Source organism: Canis lupus, chromosome 23, assembly GCF_048164855.1.
Source record: "Canis lupus baileyi chromosome 23, mCanLup2.hap1, whole genome shotgun sequence".
NCBI classification, from domain to species: Eukaryota; Metazoa; Chordata; class Mammalia; order Carnivora; family Canidae; genus Canis; species Canis lupus.
In genome coordinates this window covers 25,102,162-25,119,812 of record NC_132860.1, presented here as the reverse complement: position 1 = coordinate 25,119,812, position 17,651 = coordinate 25,102,162, and the positions used below count along the sequence as shown (strand labels likewise).

Genomic DNA, 17,651 nt, shown 5'->3' with positions numbered 1-17,651 from the left:
TAGTGGCTCTATTGGTTTATGAGTTCTCATTACTAAGTTTCCCAAAGTACAACATTCTGCAAGATAATTTTTCAGAAGAGAAAGTTGTCTGTTTTGTGTTGATAATAAATTTGATTGTTTTCTTCATTGATCTCTTAAGGAGGCTAGTGGTCCTTGGGGAAGCTCAAGCAAACTTATCTTGGTTTTGCTTTTATAGGCTCAGATCACCATGAAAGTAATCCAAGGCTTATACAGTGGGGTCACTACTGTGGAACTGGATACTTTGGCTGCTGAGACAGCTGCAACCTTGACGACTAAGCATCCTGACTATGCCATCCTGGCAGCAAGGATTGCTGTCTCCAACTTGCACAAAGAAACAAAGAAAGTGTTCAGTGGTGAGTCTGGAGGAAAAAGAATTCTCAGAAAATGTATGAGGCTATTCAAATGAAACCTTAAATATCAAAAGAAAAGTTAACATCTAAAAAAAATAAAAAAAAATAAAAGTTAACATCTTATTTTAAAAATGTACAAATGAGGGGCACCTGAGTGGCTTAGTGGTTGAGCATCTGCTTTTGGCTCAGGTGTGATCCTGGGGTCCTGGGATCAAGTCCCGCATCATGCTCCCCACAGGGAGCCTGCTTCTCCCTCTGCCCATGTCTCTGCCTTTCTCTCTGTGTCTCTCATGAATAAATAAATAAAATCTTTTAAAAAAATGTGCAAGTTAGTGGCAGAGAGGGGCACTGGAACTTCTTGTTTCTCTATGCTGCTTACTTGCTGCATGAGTCAGTGGATCCTTTTCTTTTTTTAAGCCTATCTTTAGGTGGTTGGTGGTAGTGTGGTTGGAAAAATGAGTATTATTTACTGGCAAGTTCCGGGTTGAACAAAATGTCTTTTGGCATCATTAGCAAGCACTTCATACCATCACTCCAATTTTACAGTTCAGGGAATGCGAGCAAAGGACAGTTAAATAATTTGATCACTATGTAACAAGTGATATATGAAAAGTCAACTGGTAGACTGAGATTAGCAATCTTTTGGCTGTCAATTCCAGATCTATTATGTGGGGCTCAAACATTATATCACCCTCTTCATTAGATTTATTTATTACTTTTTTAAAAAAGATTATTTATTTTTGAGAGAGAGAACACAAACAGGGGGAAAGTCAGAGGGAGAAGCTGACTCCTGCTGAGCAGGGACATCCTCTCCCCCACCCCAATACTGGACTGTGTCCCATGATGTTGGGATCATGACCTGAGCTGAAGGCAGAAACTTAACTGACTGAGTCACCCAGGCGTCCCTCATTGGATTTATTGTAGATATATTGGTTATCCCAAAATTGATGTATAGATTTAAGACAGTCCCAATCAAAATGCCTGTATTATGTGTGCATATATAAGTTATATGTAAATGTGGACTGCCTACATTTACATATACCTCTGCTATGATGTCTTGAAAAAGAACAGAGAGGGAGGGCTTATTAACTGTGGTTATAGAAATAAAATGCTTGGGATGATAGATTATAAATTCAAAGTTGAGTTTTTATTCCTTTGAGATAAAAAAACTATTGAGATAATGATTTCTACTTTTATTTATTTTCAACCAATAATTCTCAATGGGGTTGGTCATCAGAATCATTGGGAAATCTTTTTCAAATTAGAAGAGGCTATGTTTAACTCTGGAAGATTGTTTCCTTAACTGAGGCATTATTATGTATTTTTTCAACATGTATATGATTATGGAGCACTTTCTGTGGTAGGTAATGAGATAGGTTGGCATGAAAAAAAAGGTTTTAGAGTATTATCTGAGGATTGAATTTGCTGTTAAGTGATTCTGACATTTATTTATTCAAAAAATCTTTTAGATGTGATGGAAGATCTCTACAATTACATAAATCCACATAATGGCAGACATTCTCCCATGGTGGCCAAGTCAACACTGGATATTGTTTTGGCCAATAAAGATGTATGTATAATGCTTTTCTGGTGAAAAATTTTTTTACAGATTCTTTTTGTTTTTTTTTTTTTTTTTTTAAGCAACAAGCACATTTAAAAAAATTTAAACACTACAAATGGTATAGGTAAAAAAGTAATTCTGCCTTGCTGAATCCTACTTTTCTTTCTAGGGCAAGAATGTTTTATCATATTTAAATGTATTTTTCTAGAGTTGTTCTATAATATGTGTGTGTGTTTATATATATATGTACATGTATATTTTTCCTTTTAGTGGTAGTGTACTATGCCTACTGTTTTTGCTAATACTTTTTTCACCTACAAGTTTACCTCAGAGGTAGTTCTATATCAACGTTTATTTTTATTTTTTATATATCAGCATTTATGAATTTACCCTATTCTTTCTAATGGCTGCATGGCCTTCCACTTTATATTGTCATTGTACATATACATAAGAATTGTTCTATTGATGAATATCTGTTTTCCATTTTTTGCTGCAGTGAATATCCTTGTATAGTATGTGCTTTGCTCATAGATAAGTATATCAGTAAGATAATTCCACTCAGTGAAGTTGCTTAGCCAAAGAGTATGTGCATTCAAAAATTTTGTAAAAAAAAAAAAAAAATTAGTAGACATTGCCAAACTGACTCTTAAAATATTGAGAGATCTTGCTCCATAACTTAAAAATTACCCACCTATTTTTTTTTTCCCACCTATGTTTAAACCCCTTTCTTACCTAGATCCCACATGAGAAAAGGGGAAAGATGTGTAGGTCTAGCCGGCCCTTTTGTACATGGATTTTTTTACCATGGGTATCTGGGCAGATTAGAAACCAGTTTTAACCTTGGATAGTAGAATGATTGATTAGTCAACTGTCCCTCAAAATATGTATCTGATGTTAAAGAGACTGAAAGAAGACCAAGTTATTTGTGTATTGTTCATATGTATGATCTGGAAGACAAACTAAAAACAAAAAGAATAGAGCAAAACCTATATTTGTAAAAGAAATACTGATAAGTATTTCAGTTCTCCATTATTTGTGCAAGGCACCTACCTGCTTTTGGCAACAAAGATAGCCTTAAAAATTTAAGAGAAAAGGAAGGGTTTCATAGAGACTTTTCTAGTCCTTGGCCATGATCATTACACAGAAACACTGTCAGTATTTTGAAAAATAAAATTAACTCCATTTTTTTCTATCCAAAGTGTTTATTTGTACCAGATTATTTTTGTTTTCCTCTAAACAGCTTTATAGCCAAGAAAAACTCTGTAACAATGACCAGTTCTGCTATAAATCTCATTATAACACGAGTTTGTTTAAAACTTGTTAAAGTTTTTTTTTTGAAGAGCCTTAGAATTAATGTAATACTACCTTCTGTCATTGTTTATCATATTTATTGTTACATGCAGTTTAAAATGGGCTAATTTTAAAATAAAAATATGTATTAATAAATATGTGGTACTAATACCTTTAGATTAACAGGTAGTCTAAAGACATGTTTAAGGATAATATGATCCCTCTTGTGTTTAGTTCTTTCCTTCCTTAATTAGAGATGAACTGTAAGCATAATGGGGAAAGTTTGGAAAATCACATTAATATTTTTACTTATATACAGCTTACATTTATATGTTCTCTTCTAGTCTTTTAATATAAATGTTTTAAACCTAATTTAATTTATGTACTATTTTATTTTCCTTAGTGATAGATATAAATTTCTAGTCTAGTAGTGTTAATCTCTTTTATATCCTGTATCAATTTTAGTTCTGGAGTCAGGGCTATAAGATCAGATTTTGTGAAAATAAATCTAATTATCTTAACTATGGGTTTTTTTGTTTTGTTTTACCTCTGTCAGCGCCTGAACTCTGCCATTATCTATGACCGAGATTTCTCTTACAATTACTTTGGATTTAAGGTAAATAATGGGTTTTAATAAGTGGGAATTCCTCCTTAAATCAGGAAATACAGGTTTTTATTATGTTTTAGTGACATAAAGGCAGTAAGTTTGGGAGTCTGGATGGACCTCAGGCAGGGATTAGGTTAAGGTGGTGGTGGTTGTTTCAGTTAAGGAAAGATAGCTTGATGCATTTGCGATTTTTGAATTTTCCAAATACTACTCCATAACTGAGAAGTTATGTAGATACTTTGTTAGAATTATTCCGTATTTTTCTGTTTATGTAACAATTATATATTCAATCCCTACTATGTGCAGAATACTTTTTAAGATACTTTTGTGTTGATAAACAATATTGTATAGTGTGATTGAGAACATGAATGTTGTCAGACCATCCTGGTTCAAATCTCTGCTCTTATTAGCAAGTTACTCAATCTCTTTGTGCTTCAGTTTCCTCATCTTTAGAATGGGGATAATAATAATAAAATTACAATAACACATTCTCTTGAGAATTAAATGAGTATGTGTATGTGTGTTTGTGTTGCTTATAACGGTGCCTAGCCTTAGAATAGCACTTCGTAAGTATTAACCATAAAGACGACGATGATGATAAATACCACAACTTCTGCAGTTAACATTTATACACATTAATACAGAGCTGGCTTTTTCCAGGAATTTTCATGTAGTCTTTTCCAAGAAAACAGCCAACCGATAATGTTCCAGACTGAAGCCAATAAGAGTAAATAGGCTATTCTTTTCATTTAAAATTATATAAAAACTGAGAATATGTAAATAAATTGCCTTGGGGCTCCTGGGTGGCTCAGTCCATTAAGCATCTGCTTTGTCTCAGGTCATGATCCTGGGGTTCTGGGATCGAGCACCATGTCTGGCTCCCTGCTCAAGTCCTGCGAGGAGCCTGCTTCTCCTCTGCCCTTCCCCGCCCCCTGCTCGGGTTGACTCTCCCTCTTAGGTGCTCTGTCTCTTTTTCTCTCAAATAAATAAATTTAATCTTTAAAAAAAATAGATTGCCTTATTATGAAAGATATATCCATTGTGTCTTTAAAAACTATGCTCTGGAAGTGTTTTGGTTGCTTTGCTTTTTCTAGACACTGGAGCGGTCCTATTTGTTGAAGATCAATGGAAAAGGTGAGAAACGAACATGTTTGTTATGTTTTCTATTCCTTATATTGAATATAGAGCTCTGAGTTATTAGCCTTAACATTTCTATTTAAATGCTAACATTTTTAACTTTAGGTTTGGCTTATGAATAATTGTTGGTGCTTATTGGTAGAAAGCTTTTTAAATTATCTTTTGGTATTCCTTTTTGACTCAAGTGCATGTCTCAGCCTAGTTTTTCTAACATCCCATCATTTGAAGCTCCTTTTGTTTTTAGTGGCAGAAAGACCACAACATATGTTGATGAGAGTGTCTGTGGGGATTCACGAAGAAGATATTGATGCTGCTATTGAAACATACAACCTTCTTTCTGAGAAGTGGTTTACCCATGCCTCTCCCACTCTGTTTAATGCTGGTACCAACCGCCCACAGCTTTCTAGGTATGTTTCATCACTAGTCATTTTTAATGTTCTGAAATGGTTTTGATTAGGGAGATAAACCTTGACCTGAAGAAATGAGGCAGTTAATCACATAAACATTAATTTAATGAACATTGAATCACTCCTGTTCTTATCAAATGAGATTTGCATCCTGGAAAGATCTGCAGTATCATAAATGAATTGGAGAAACAAATGCTGATAATGAAATTTTCTAAAGTTCACTGTGATGATATTTGCACAACTCTCTGAATATACTAAAAGCTGTTCATTATACGCTTTAAGTGGGGAATTGTGTGTTATGGAACTATATCTCAATAACATTGTTTTAAAAACAAATACCAAAAACTAATTACAGGGCTCTCTAAATAGTCTGTACTTTTGGATTAGGGAAGTGAAGTAGAGATTGAGAGAGTGGACAGATTCAGGAGGTATTTAGGAGGTAAAATTGACAGAATTTGGTGATGTTTTTGATTTGGTTCAAGGATGGTTCCTAAGTTTATGGGTAGAGTAATAGGATTAATGGTGATACCATTTTCTGAGAAAGGGAACACTGAAACAGAATCTAGTAATATTTAAAAAAAAAATACCCCTTAGCAACATTAGTGTATCCAGGAATTCAAAGATATGCTAATGTCAAATGTTTTGCTAATGCAAAAACTGCATTAATGTAATCCATTGCACTAACATTTTATACTCCATCAAATACTCTTTCATAAAAAAATTTTAACAAAATAGATACAGAAAATAACTTTCTTAATTTTTAGAAATATCCACTAAAAACACCTCTGTTTTCAGCAATGTAGTAGATGTTTGAAGTGGCATTGTAAGGTAAGAAAAAAAAAGGCTTGTAAATGAGGGAACAAAACTGTGATTCACAGATGGTATGATTTTTACATAGGAAATTAATACTTTGGCCTACATTTTAATAGAATATATATGATCTCAGAGTGGCAAAGGATATCTTAAAATAGTTATAATAGACAAAATAGCATTAAGGAAAAATTGACTACATTATAATTAAAAACTTCTGTGAACCAAAAACAAAGTGGAAAATCAAGTTTCAGACCTAGAGAAGATATTGGCAATGTGTATTAATTGTCAAGGGATTATAAGAAAAAAACACAAAACTAATAAATAGGAACCTGGGCAAAGGATATAAAGAAATAATTCACAGAAGAAACTTGACTGTCAATAACATGTGAGATGATAAACTGTTAGTAATTAGGAAAGTAGGAAATTTCCTAGTAATTAGGAAATTACTGTTAGTAATTAGGAAAGTAACATCATAATGAGATATTTCATATCTATCAAACTGATAAAAATTAAAAGGCTGATAATACCAAGTGTTGCTAAGCATGCAGAACACAGGGAGCTCTCATACATTGCTAGGTGACTATACTTACCCATTCACTTTGGAGAATCTTTAGTAAAATGCATATTTTTTGACCCAGGAATTCCCCTCCTGGGTTTTTATTCTACAGAAATCCTCAGACCCAAGCACCAAATGATGTTCAAGAATTTCCACAGCAACATTGTTTAGAATACCAAACAAATTGGAAATAATCCATCGACAGGCAAATGGACAGATAATATTGGTATAGTCATACAGTGGAACAGCTTATATCAATGAAAATAAACTGAGAGTGACATGTATCAGTAGGAAAAAAAATCTCTTAACACAATATTGAATTAAAAGCAAGTTGCAAAAGGATAAATAAATATACAACCAGAAATGTAAAAATGTCAAACATATATAAATGCTAAAAGAAGGTAGAAATGCATGGAATGGTATGGGATTGTAATTAGACTATATTTGTAGTGTCTTTTCTTGAAGTAGATGGTAAGTACAAAGTATATGTCATATTATTCCCTGTATATTTCTCAGTGCCAGCATATTTAATAGAAAAAGTTAATGGATAGAATCCATTTGGGTGGATGTATATTCAAGATAGTGAAAGGATTATTGGTAGAGTGAGGTTCCAAAGGTAGGGAGCAGGATGAGATCCAAATCACAAGTCAGAGGGCTTGTCAAAAAGGATCTAAAGGAACTTATATTACTCAGCCATTAGAAATGACAAATACCCACCATTTGCTTCAACGTGGATGGAACTGGAGGGTATTATGCTGAGTGAAATAAGTCAATCGGAGAAGGACAAACATTATATGTTCTCATTCATTTGGGGAATATAAATAATAGTGAAAGGGAATAGAAGGGAAGGGAGAAGAAATGTGTGGGAAATATCAGAAAGGGAGACAGAACATAAAGACTCCTAACTCTGGGAAACGAACTAGGGTTGGTGGAAGGGGAGGAGGGGGGTGGGGGTGAATGGGTGACGGGCACTGAGGGGGGCATTTGACAAGATGAGCACTGGGTGTTATTCTGTATGTTGGCAAATTGAACACCAATAAAAAATAAATTTATTATAAAAAAAGGAACTGAAGTTCGGAGGGTCTATCAAAGAATTGGTTGACCATTGGATAGATGTTTCTTATTTCATAAATGTTTAATTTTTTTTGCCTTACTAATAGGTTGGAAAGACCTATTAGTGATGTATGCTTAGGAATTTGCATGAGAAAATATGATAAAGCACATCTGCAGCCTCATGAACATGTCAAATTAGTATTTTATACTTGATTGTAAGACTTCCTTCTAGGCTTAGCATCTAGGATGGGCAGCAAGGTGTTTTTAAATTGATATGATTCGTTGATATGTCTTGTGTCATATCCAGTAAAAGTATTTTTTTTCCTTAAAATACCTAGGAATTTTGTAAACTTCAAATCCTTTATTTGCCCAATTTAATGTTTTTGGGGTACATAGTCAATTTTGTTTCTCTGCTTTGTTTCATTTCCTTGCTGAATTGTGACTTTTTCTTCCCCTGTAGCTGTTTCCTTCTGAGTATGAAAGATGATAGTATTGAAGGCATTTATGACACTCTAAAGCAGTGTGCATTGATTTCCAAGTCTGCTGGAGGAATTGGTGTTGCTGTGAGTTGCATTCGAGCTACTGGCAGCTACATTGCTGGGGTAAGCTTCTGTTTTATGACTGAAACATTGTAGGCTAGAGGGATTCAGGTTGAGAACATGTCTGCTGGGTCTCTAATAAGTGCTAGCTGGCTGTGTGACTTAGAGTCAGTCATTTCACTACTTATTTCTAGCTGCTCGTTTATATTAGATGATCTGAAGGATTTTTTTTAGCTTAGATTTTGCAGTTCCCATTTATTTTAGCAATAATAGTAGCAGCTATCATTTATTGATTGCTTACTATACGCTAAATCTGTTACAAAAATTTTACCTGAGTTACTCATTTAATCCTTGCTACAACTGTAGGAGATGGGTACCATTAGAGACACATAGTAGGAACTTCACTCCTTACAATGACTTTGTGGTTAGAGGCAATATCGGCTTCATTTTACGAGTGAGGAAACTGAGGCAGAGAAAATTAAAATTACTTCAAGAGATCAGTCACTTAATATGTGATAGAGCCACATATTAAGACTCTAATGCTTTAAGGCTCATGCTTTAAACATTGGCATCTTATGATGTGAATTTAGCCCTTTACTAGTTCACTATTGATTGGGAGTCAAGATAAGGATGTTGGATAAAACCGGGGTTTAAATTCTGTCTCTGCTACTTCCTAGTAGTGCGGCCTAGCAGAAGTTATTTTACATCTCTGAATTTGTTTCCTCACCTGTAATGTGAAAAAAAGATCTAACCCTACAGAATAAAGTTAGAGACTAGAAGGAAACTATTATATTATGTAGTGTTTTATTTTTTATTTTTATTTTTTTAAAAAGATTTTATTTATTCATGAGACACACACACACAGAGAGAGAGAGAGAGAGAGAGAGAGAGAGAGGCAGAGACACAGGCTCCATGCAAGGAGGCTGACGTGGGACTCGATCCCGGGTCTCCAGGATCAGCCCTGGGCTGAAGTGAAGGCGGTGCTAAACCACTGAGCCACCAGGGCTGCCCTTATTATGTAGTGTTTTAGAGCACTTAGATATAATAGTAGGGTGAGCTATTGCTCACTTATCTTTCTAGGCTTGCTTTGGAGTTAGGATTATTTTTTAAATTGATGAGATACTTTCTTTTTTTTTTTTTTTTTTTTTTTTGATACTTTCTAGTTTTAGGAGTCTCTGTATTTTCTTTGTTCTTCTGCTTTTTTTTTTTTTTTTTTTAAAGATTTTATTTATTCATGAGAAACAGAAAGGCAGAGACAGAGGCAGAGGGAGAAGCAGGCTCCATGCAGGGAGCCCCATGTGGGCCTTGATCCCAGGATGCCCTGAGCCAAAGGCAGATGCTCAACTGCTGAGCCACTCAGGCATCTCGAGTATTTTCTTATTTTCATTCTAGAATCCATTTATTGTTGAGAATCTCCATTTATCTTTATTGTCTTTATCTGTTGTATATAATTCTTACTCTGAGTTGCCTTGAATTCTTTTGGGAAAAAGACACTGTAGTAGTGCTTTTACTCTCCAAAGTATATCCTTATATAATGTCCATTAGAAGGTATGGAGTTTAAATTTAGCTACCCTGATTTCAGATTTTTTTTTACTTGTAATGTTACATCTCATTGTAAATTAGAGATGCAACAACATTACAGCAACAATTAGAGAAAAACATTTTTGTTTTTTGTTTTTTTAAGATTTTATTTGTTTGATGGAGAGAGTATAAGCAGGGGGAGTGGCAGGCCGAGTGAGAGGGAGAAGCAGACTGGAGCAGGGAGCCTGATGTGGGGCTTAATCCTAGGACCCCAGGATCATGACTTGAGCTGAAGGCAGACATTTAATGACTGAGCCACCCAGGCACCCCCATTTTGTTTATTTTATATTGAGTATTCTGTTTTCAAAGCAAAGGAGAGATAGAAAGCAAGTAAAACTTAGTATAGACTAGGAGAAAACTTAGTATAGACTAGGAGAGAGTTATTGTTCGCTGTTGAGCCATTTCGTTCTTTTCCTTGTTTAGTTCCACTTTTTTCCTCCAGATTGCTTTATTCTTGGTCTCTCTTTCAGACTAACGGCAACTCCAATGGCCTTGTACCAATGCTGAGAGTATATAACAACACAGCTCGATATGTGGATCAAGGTGGAAACAAGGTATGTTCTGTTACTTGAAAGTCCTGGAAATCAGAACTAAAAATCTTTAATCATGTATGCTTCAAATAAGATGATTTATTGTGTATATTTCTAACTACTCTTTTTCACTTTTAAAATGAATTTAGTGAAGTATAATTTACTTATTTTAAAAGTGTACACACTTTTAAGTGTAGAGTTTGATGGATTTTGACACATATAACATATTTGTGTAGTTACTATACCAATAAGGATATAGAACATATCCATTACCCCAGAATGTTTCTTCAAGCACCTTTGATTAATTACCCCATCACTTCCACCTGTACATACTTCATCCCTGGTTCCAGGCAGCCAATTGTCTAGTCAGCTTTTATTTATTTACTTATTTTTATTTTTTTATTTTTTAAGTAGGCTCCATACCCAATGTGGGGCTTGAATTCATGACCTTGAGGATCAAGAGTCACATGCTCTACTGACTGAGCCAGCCAGGCACCCCCCAGTCAGCTTTTTTATATGACAGTTTGTTGGCAAAGAATTTCTAAAGTTGTGACTTCTATTAATACCTAACCTTGAAAAAGGGTTGTAATAGTCTTATAGCTTTCTCTTTAAAAAACAAAACCAAAACTCTGCCTATTTCACAGAGGGAGAAGTAAAGTTGAGAAAATAGGTTATTTACCCAGTGTTAACAGCAGAATAATTTGCAATTTGAGCCTGCCTCAGACAGATATGTAGGCACACTAATCACCTGTTAGTTTATATATTTCCATAGATGGACTTTATTTATTTATTTATTTCCATTGATGGACTTTAAAAATGATCATTGGAGACCTTATTAAGACATCACTTTTTTATCTTTAATAAGAGCACAACTTAACTATTGTCAAGGTTAAAGTGATTTTCTGTGGGTTTTGCATACCTGTTATATAATGAAAAGTGAACTATATAGCAGCTGAAAAGGAAGTTCCGTCTATGGTTCACTGTGTTACTTTGAACAAATTATTTCATCTTGTTTTTATCAATTGGCTCTTTTTTACTCCCAGAATTATAAGAACAATATTACTACTTATATTTGTAGTATTTTTATTTGTATTATCTCATTTAATTCCTTAATTGTGAAGATCAAAGGAGATATAGAAGTGCTTTGGAAAATACAAAGTTTCTTTGATTCTGTTTCTGAAAAGAATGATGAACTTATTTGCCTTTAGCGACCTGGGGCATTTGCTATTTACCTGGAACCTTGGCATTTAGACATTTTTGAGTTTCTTGATTTAAAGAAGAACACGGGAAAGGAAGAACAGCGTGCCAGGGACCTTTTCTTTGCTCTTTGGATTCCAGATCTGTTCATGAAACGAGTGGAGACTAATCAGGTGAGAAATAGGTACCTTTTGGTAAGAACAACTTGATTCATATCAGCTTTCTTTTTTCATCAGCTTTCATCTTAAATCAAACTTAGGAAGAGCTCACCTATGTGTTATGCTACGGAAGGCACTTTAAAACAATTTAAGATATGGCATTCCTGCCCTCTTGGATTTTTATTCTCTAAAGCAGATGCTATCTGATCTAAAATACTTAAAGGGTCATGTATAAATAGGCAGAACTAGGTGTTTGAGCCTGAGTCCAAAATGATTAATTCTATAGCAGATTCCCAAGAGAGTCTATGGAAGCCATCTTATCCCTTGCAGTATTCCTAATGGACTATGCAGTTGGTTTTTTTTTTTTTTTTTTTTAAGATTTTATTTATTTATTCATGAGAAACACATTGAGGAGAGAGAGAGAGGCAGAGACGCAGGCAGAGGGAGAAGCAGTCTCCATGCAGGGAGCCCAATGCGGGACTTGATCCTGGGTCTCCAGGATCACGCCCCGGGCTGGAGGCAGTGCTAAACCGCTGAGCCACCCGGGCTGCCCTCAGTTGGTTATTTGAAGTCTCTTATGAGTTCTTCCCTTTGTAGGACTGGTCTTTGATGTGTCCAAATGAATGTCCTGGATTGGATGAGGTTTGGGGAGAGGAATTTGAAAAGCTATATGAAAGGTATGGTAAAAATATGAAAGTAATAATTTTTAACCATGTGTTTCTTTTATTTGGGGGATCCAAATTTCAAAACATCAGTCATTAGGCAGTTTCTAGGAATCTTCAGAAATATGCAGGAGAGAATGTAATTAATAATTTTATTTTGGTCAGATTTGCTACCTGAATCTTCACCAAAATTTGGTTTGTATCTTCCTTCTTAAAACTTTGGGACTTACTTTGGTGCTTTAGTTTTTAATCGATACTTATAAAAATGAAAGTAAAGGGTTATTTTGTTTTGTTATACAGTACATTTGATTGAATTAGTTATGCTTTATATTGCCCACAGAAACCAAGAACAGCTTGGACACGTGTCAGTAGTTCATTAAATAATAGCACAGTGGTAGATTTGACCACTTTAGATGTTATTCCTTCCTTAAGAACGGTATTGTTGATATAGTGGGATTTGAGTATATTCTAAATGGGTCCAAAGCTGCCTGATTTTCCTCTGTAGCTTTAGCCACAGTAAAATGAATATCCTATTCCTTTTCTTTCCCCTTCTCTCTTAGCAAAACATAGTAAACATTTAAGAGTTTTCATAATTTTATATCTTAGTGTCTTCAAGTTGTCTACAATAAAGATTTTCTTAGGGAATATTTAAAGTAATATTAGCTTTGCCTTTCAGTTATGAGAAACAGGGTCGTGTCCGCAAAGTTGTAAAAGCTCAACAGCTTTGGTATGCCATCATTGAGTCTCAGACAGAGACAGGTACCCCGTACATGCTCTACAAAGATTCCTGTAATCGGAAAAGCAACCAGCAGAACTTGGGAACGATCAAATGCAGCAACCTGTGCACAGAAATAGTAGAGTATACCAGCAAAGATGAGGTAGGTAGACAAACTTCTGCCCAAGTCCTGAGAGAATAATCTTAGGTAGTTATTATTTGTGAATCCCTCACTTGATTTCACTTGAGATGGGGGAAGGGAGTTTTCATAGTTTGCTGTAAGTAGAAGGCACTAAAATAGAGATGACAAAGGAAAGAACACGTGTGATCTGTGCCCTTAAATATCTTACAGTCTAAACCATGTGGAAAAGATTATCACTTTTTTCTTACACACACATTGTTGTAATAATCTTTTCTTAGTGTTCAGTTATGGTGGATTAAGACAAACACAAGAGAATATATCAGGATGTTCATTCAAATTAAAGTATGTAAATAGGTAGAGAGTCCATTCAGTAAATGGTGAGGTAAAATTCTAATCTCAAATCTTTAAAGCAATTCACAGAAGAGGCAAGGCTAGAAATAGGACATAGATTTGTTTTCTTTGTTTGCTTTTTAAAAAATATTGTATTTATTTATTTGAGATTGAGCATGAGCTAAGGAGCAGAGGGAAGGGGAGAAGAAGACTCCCCACTGAGCAGAGAGCTCAACACAAGGCTCGATCCCAGGACCTTGGGATCATGACCTGAGCCAAAGGCATATGCTTAACCAACTGAGCCACCCAGGCACACCAGTTGTTTTTTTTTGTTGTTGTTGTTTAATCTTATGAAAAAATTTTCCATTTGGGAAGAACAGCCTGTCAGATCTGAGACGGGAATAGGTTTTATGCAGAGAATGTCAAGTAAGTTTGTTTTGATGGAGCAAATACATTATGGTTTGGTATATGGAGAGATAGGCTATGGCTGGGGGAGGGGAGATAGTAGGTGAAATGTCTGGCATGTCACAGAGTAGAAAGCCCTCATAAGTTCCAAAAAGGAAAATAGCTTCAAAAGGCTGGGATGTGAAGGATAGTTCTTGTTTCTGGTAATAATTGAGTGTCTTGCTGTGAAAGGAAGTTGGAGGTTAGCTTATGGAGATTATTATAGTTTTTGGATGACAGGCTGCTTGGATGTTGGATGTAAACTTTGGAGATGAGGAAGAAAGAGCAGATACCATCTGCTAGGACCTAAAAAACATGACAAATGAAAAGTGGGGAAGAAAATGATTAAGTGAATTAAACATACTGCAGTTTAATTTAGCCAGAGGTAGTGAGCACTAGCTATAGGTAAGGCACTGTACCAGGTGCTCTGGGATGTAAATGATTATGGCTCAGGCCCTGCCCTTTAGAAACTTATAATTCATTATTGGAGAAAATATACCATACTCAAGTAACTATTGTACAGGATAGATTATGGTATAGAGACCCTCTTAAAACACAAATCAGACCATATCATTCCTCCACACAGCACTCCTCTTTGACTTTCCGTCCCATGCAGAGTTTGTTCATTCTTTTTTAAAATTGAAATATAATTCTCATACCATAAAATTCATCCTTCTAAGTGCACATATCAGTGTTTTTTAGTATATCTACAAGGTTGTGTAACCGTCATTAATATCTAATTCTAGAACACTTTCCATCAACACAGAAAGAAACCTTGTATCCATTAGCAGTAGCTTGCCAGTTGCCTTCCTTCCCCATCTCTGGCAACTCTTAATCTGTTTTCTGCCTCTGGATTTGCTTCTTGTGGACATTCTGTATAAACAGAATCATATAATATGATATGGTGGTCTGTTCTATCAGGCTTATTTCACTTAGTATGTTTTCAAGGCTTATCTGTGTTGTAATATGTATTGGTATTTTATTCATTTCCATCCGGAATTCCTACAGTGCTCTGAGTTCATGCACAACTGGGTATGCCCATCTCATCTACTGTTAGTTTCCTCCTTGCTCACTGTGCTCCCTCCCTATAATTTCCAGATATATCAAGTACACTCTGTCATCAGGATTTATGCTTTTACTTTGTTAAAATGCTCTCCCCCGCCAAATAGTCACATGGCTTGCCGTCTAACCTTTTCTTTTTTCTTTTCAAAGATTTTATTTATTTATTCGTGAGACACACACACACACACACACACACACACACACACACACAGAGGCAGAGACACAGGCAGAGAGAGAAGCAGGTTCCATGCCGGAAGCCCGACATGGGATTTGATCTTCGGTCTCCAGGATCAGGCCCTGGGCCGAAGGTGGCACTAAACCGCTGAGCCACCCCGGCTGCCCCTACCTTTTCATTTCATTGTTCGTATGTCTCATTCTCAGTGAGGTCTTTCTTGTCAACTCTGTTTAAAAATGGCACTCCTTCTGTCCTTATTCCTAGAACCCTTTTGTCTTTTCCTGCCTTATTTCTCTCCCTTGCATTCATTAGACTTGTGTAGTCTGAGCTGTGCTTTAAACATGCATAACGTGCAGAATTGAGTAGGTACGATGAGCATGAGAGAGTCTAGTTGAGAGGAGTTGAGATTGTGGGTTAGGATAGTCATAATCAAAATGAAAAAGAAAGTGTATTCATTTAACATTATTAAGCATTTTTTATATACCAGATGTGATACTAGTACTAAAAAATATAAGGGTAAATTAAATACAATTCTTTCCTGAAAAAGTTTACCACCTAGTGTAGTGTAGTGGAAAATCACCTGAAGAGCTTTTTTAAAATTCACAAACTTGGATCCCCTGTTGTTAGGGGCTTATCAGAATCTCAGTGAGAGTAAGGGAGGATTGTATAATTTGGAAGACCTTTTTACAGTGATGGAAATGTATCTGGTAGTTACTGAGCACATGACTAGTGCAACTGAGAAACTGAATTTTTAATTTTTTTAAAATAACTATATATGACTAGTGGCTACTGTATTGGACAGCACACATCTACTGACAGACAGATACACGTAAGAAATTATAGCACGATGGGAGGTATGTCTGGACTATGGAACACAGATTCTCTGTCTTATCTATTTCACTGGTCCATGTTACAACTCACATGTGAATAGGTACTGGGATTTAGAAATGAATTATGAAGAGGTTGAAGGTAAAGATAAAAATTTTATAGTGTTAGAGGCTTACATGATGTCATTGACACAGGGGGAAGAAATAAAAATTGTGTGATTCTTGACCCATTTTCATTGCATTCCAGGTTGCAGTCTGTAACTTGGCTTCCCTGGCCCTGAATATGTATGTTACATCAGAACACACATACGATTTTAAGAAGCTGGCTGAAGTCACCAAAGTCATTGTCCGAAACTTGAATAAAATTATTGATATTAACTATTACCCTGTCCCAGAGGTATGAATAGAGGTCTTTGCTTCTTGGTAATTATTGAAATTAAGTTGGAGGGAGTTTATAATGGTCTGCCAGTCATCATTTAAATGGCTATCATTGGAATGATGTGAGAAAACAGATAAAAAGAGAGCATGTTATTATTTGGTACAGATTGTTGCCTCTCCTGTTCAATAATGTCTCCTTCTTTAAATCTCCTGGCACAAAGGCATGCTTATCAAATAAACGCCATCGCCCCATTGGAATTGGGGTACAAGGTCTGGCAGATGCTTTTATTCTGATGAGGTATCCTTTTGAGAGTCCAGAAGCCCAGCTACTGAATAAGCAAATCTTTGAAACCATTTATTATGGAGCCTTGGAGGCCAGCTGTGACCTGGCCAAGGAGCATGGGCCATATGAAACCTATGAAGGTTCTCCAGTCAGCAGAGGAGTAAGTATATGGATGAAATTTCTTTTTGCCTGTGAGTTCCTATAGTTGGCTGAATGGTAGTCTTCAAAAAGATATTCGCATCCTAATCTCTGGAACCTATGAATGTTACTTTTTTGGATTTAAAAAGGGTCTTTGCAGATGTAATTAAGGATTTTGAAGTGAGATTATCCTGGATTACCCCAGTGGGCCATAAATCCAGTGACAGTAGTCCTTGTGAGAGACAGAAGAGGAGGAGGCAACATGACCATGGAGGCAGAGGTGGGAGTGATGCATCTAGAACCCAAGAATGCCAGTAGCCACTAGAACTGAAAGAGCCAAAGAACAGAATCTCCTCTAGAGCCTGTGGAGGGAGTGTGGCCCTGCCAACATGTTCATTTTGGGCTTCTGGCTTCCAGAACTATGAGAGAATAAATTTTAGTTATTTTAAGCTGCCAAATTTATGGTGATTTGTTATACCAGCCATAAGAAACTAATAGGGTACTTTTGCTCTCTAGAGTAAAAAGGATACTCTATTTTAATGTTTTTTTTTAAGATTTTATTTTATTGTATTATTTATTTTTAGATTTATTTATTTATTTGAGAGAGAAAGAGAGAACAAGCTGAGGGAAGAGCCAGAGAGAGAGGGAGAAGCAAACTCCCTTCTGAGCAGAGAGCCCCATGTGGGGCTCGATTC

The 17,651-nt window shown here is 35.7% G+C and overlaps 1 protein-coding gene across 1 annotated transcript in view; it reads left to right on the top strand.

Moving 5' to 3' along the window:
• Window positions 1–17,651, top strand: part of RRM1 (ribonucleotide reductase catalytic subunit M1) — a 35,319-nt gene that overhangs the window by 8,598 nt on the left and 9,070 nt on the right. Inside the window, exons 3-14 of the mRNA XM_072794358.1 lie at window positions 197–374; window positions 1,841–1,941; window positions 3,779–3,838; window positions 4,924–4,963; window positions 5,211–5,373; window positions 8,256–8,397; window positions 10,386–10,469; window positions 11,654–11,815; window positions 12,398–12,477; window positions 13,139–13,340; window positions 16,405–16,554; window positions 16,757–16,978. Of these exons, the coding sequence (XP_072650459.1) occupies window positions 197–374; window positions 1,841–1,941; window positions 3,779–3,838; window positions 4,924–4,963; window positions 5,211–5,373; window positions 8,256–8,397; window positions 10,386–10,469; window positions 11,654–11,815; window positions 12,398–12,477; window positions 13,139–13,340; window positions 16,405–16,554; window positions 16,757–16,978 (1,584 nt within the window). The remainder of the gene's footprint in view (window positions 1–196; window positions 375–1,840; window positions 1,942–3,778; window positions 3,839–4,923; window positions 4,964–5,210; window positions 5,374–8,255; window positions 8,398–10,385; window positions 10,470–11,653; window positions 11,816–12,397; window positions 12,478–13,138; window positions 13,341–16,404; window positions 16,555–16,756; window positions 16,979–17,651) is intronic.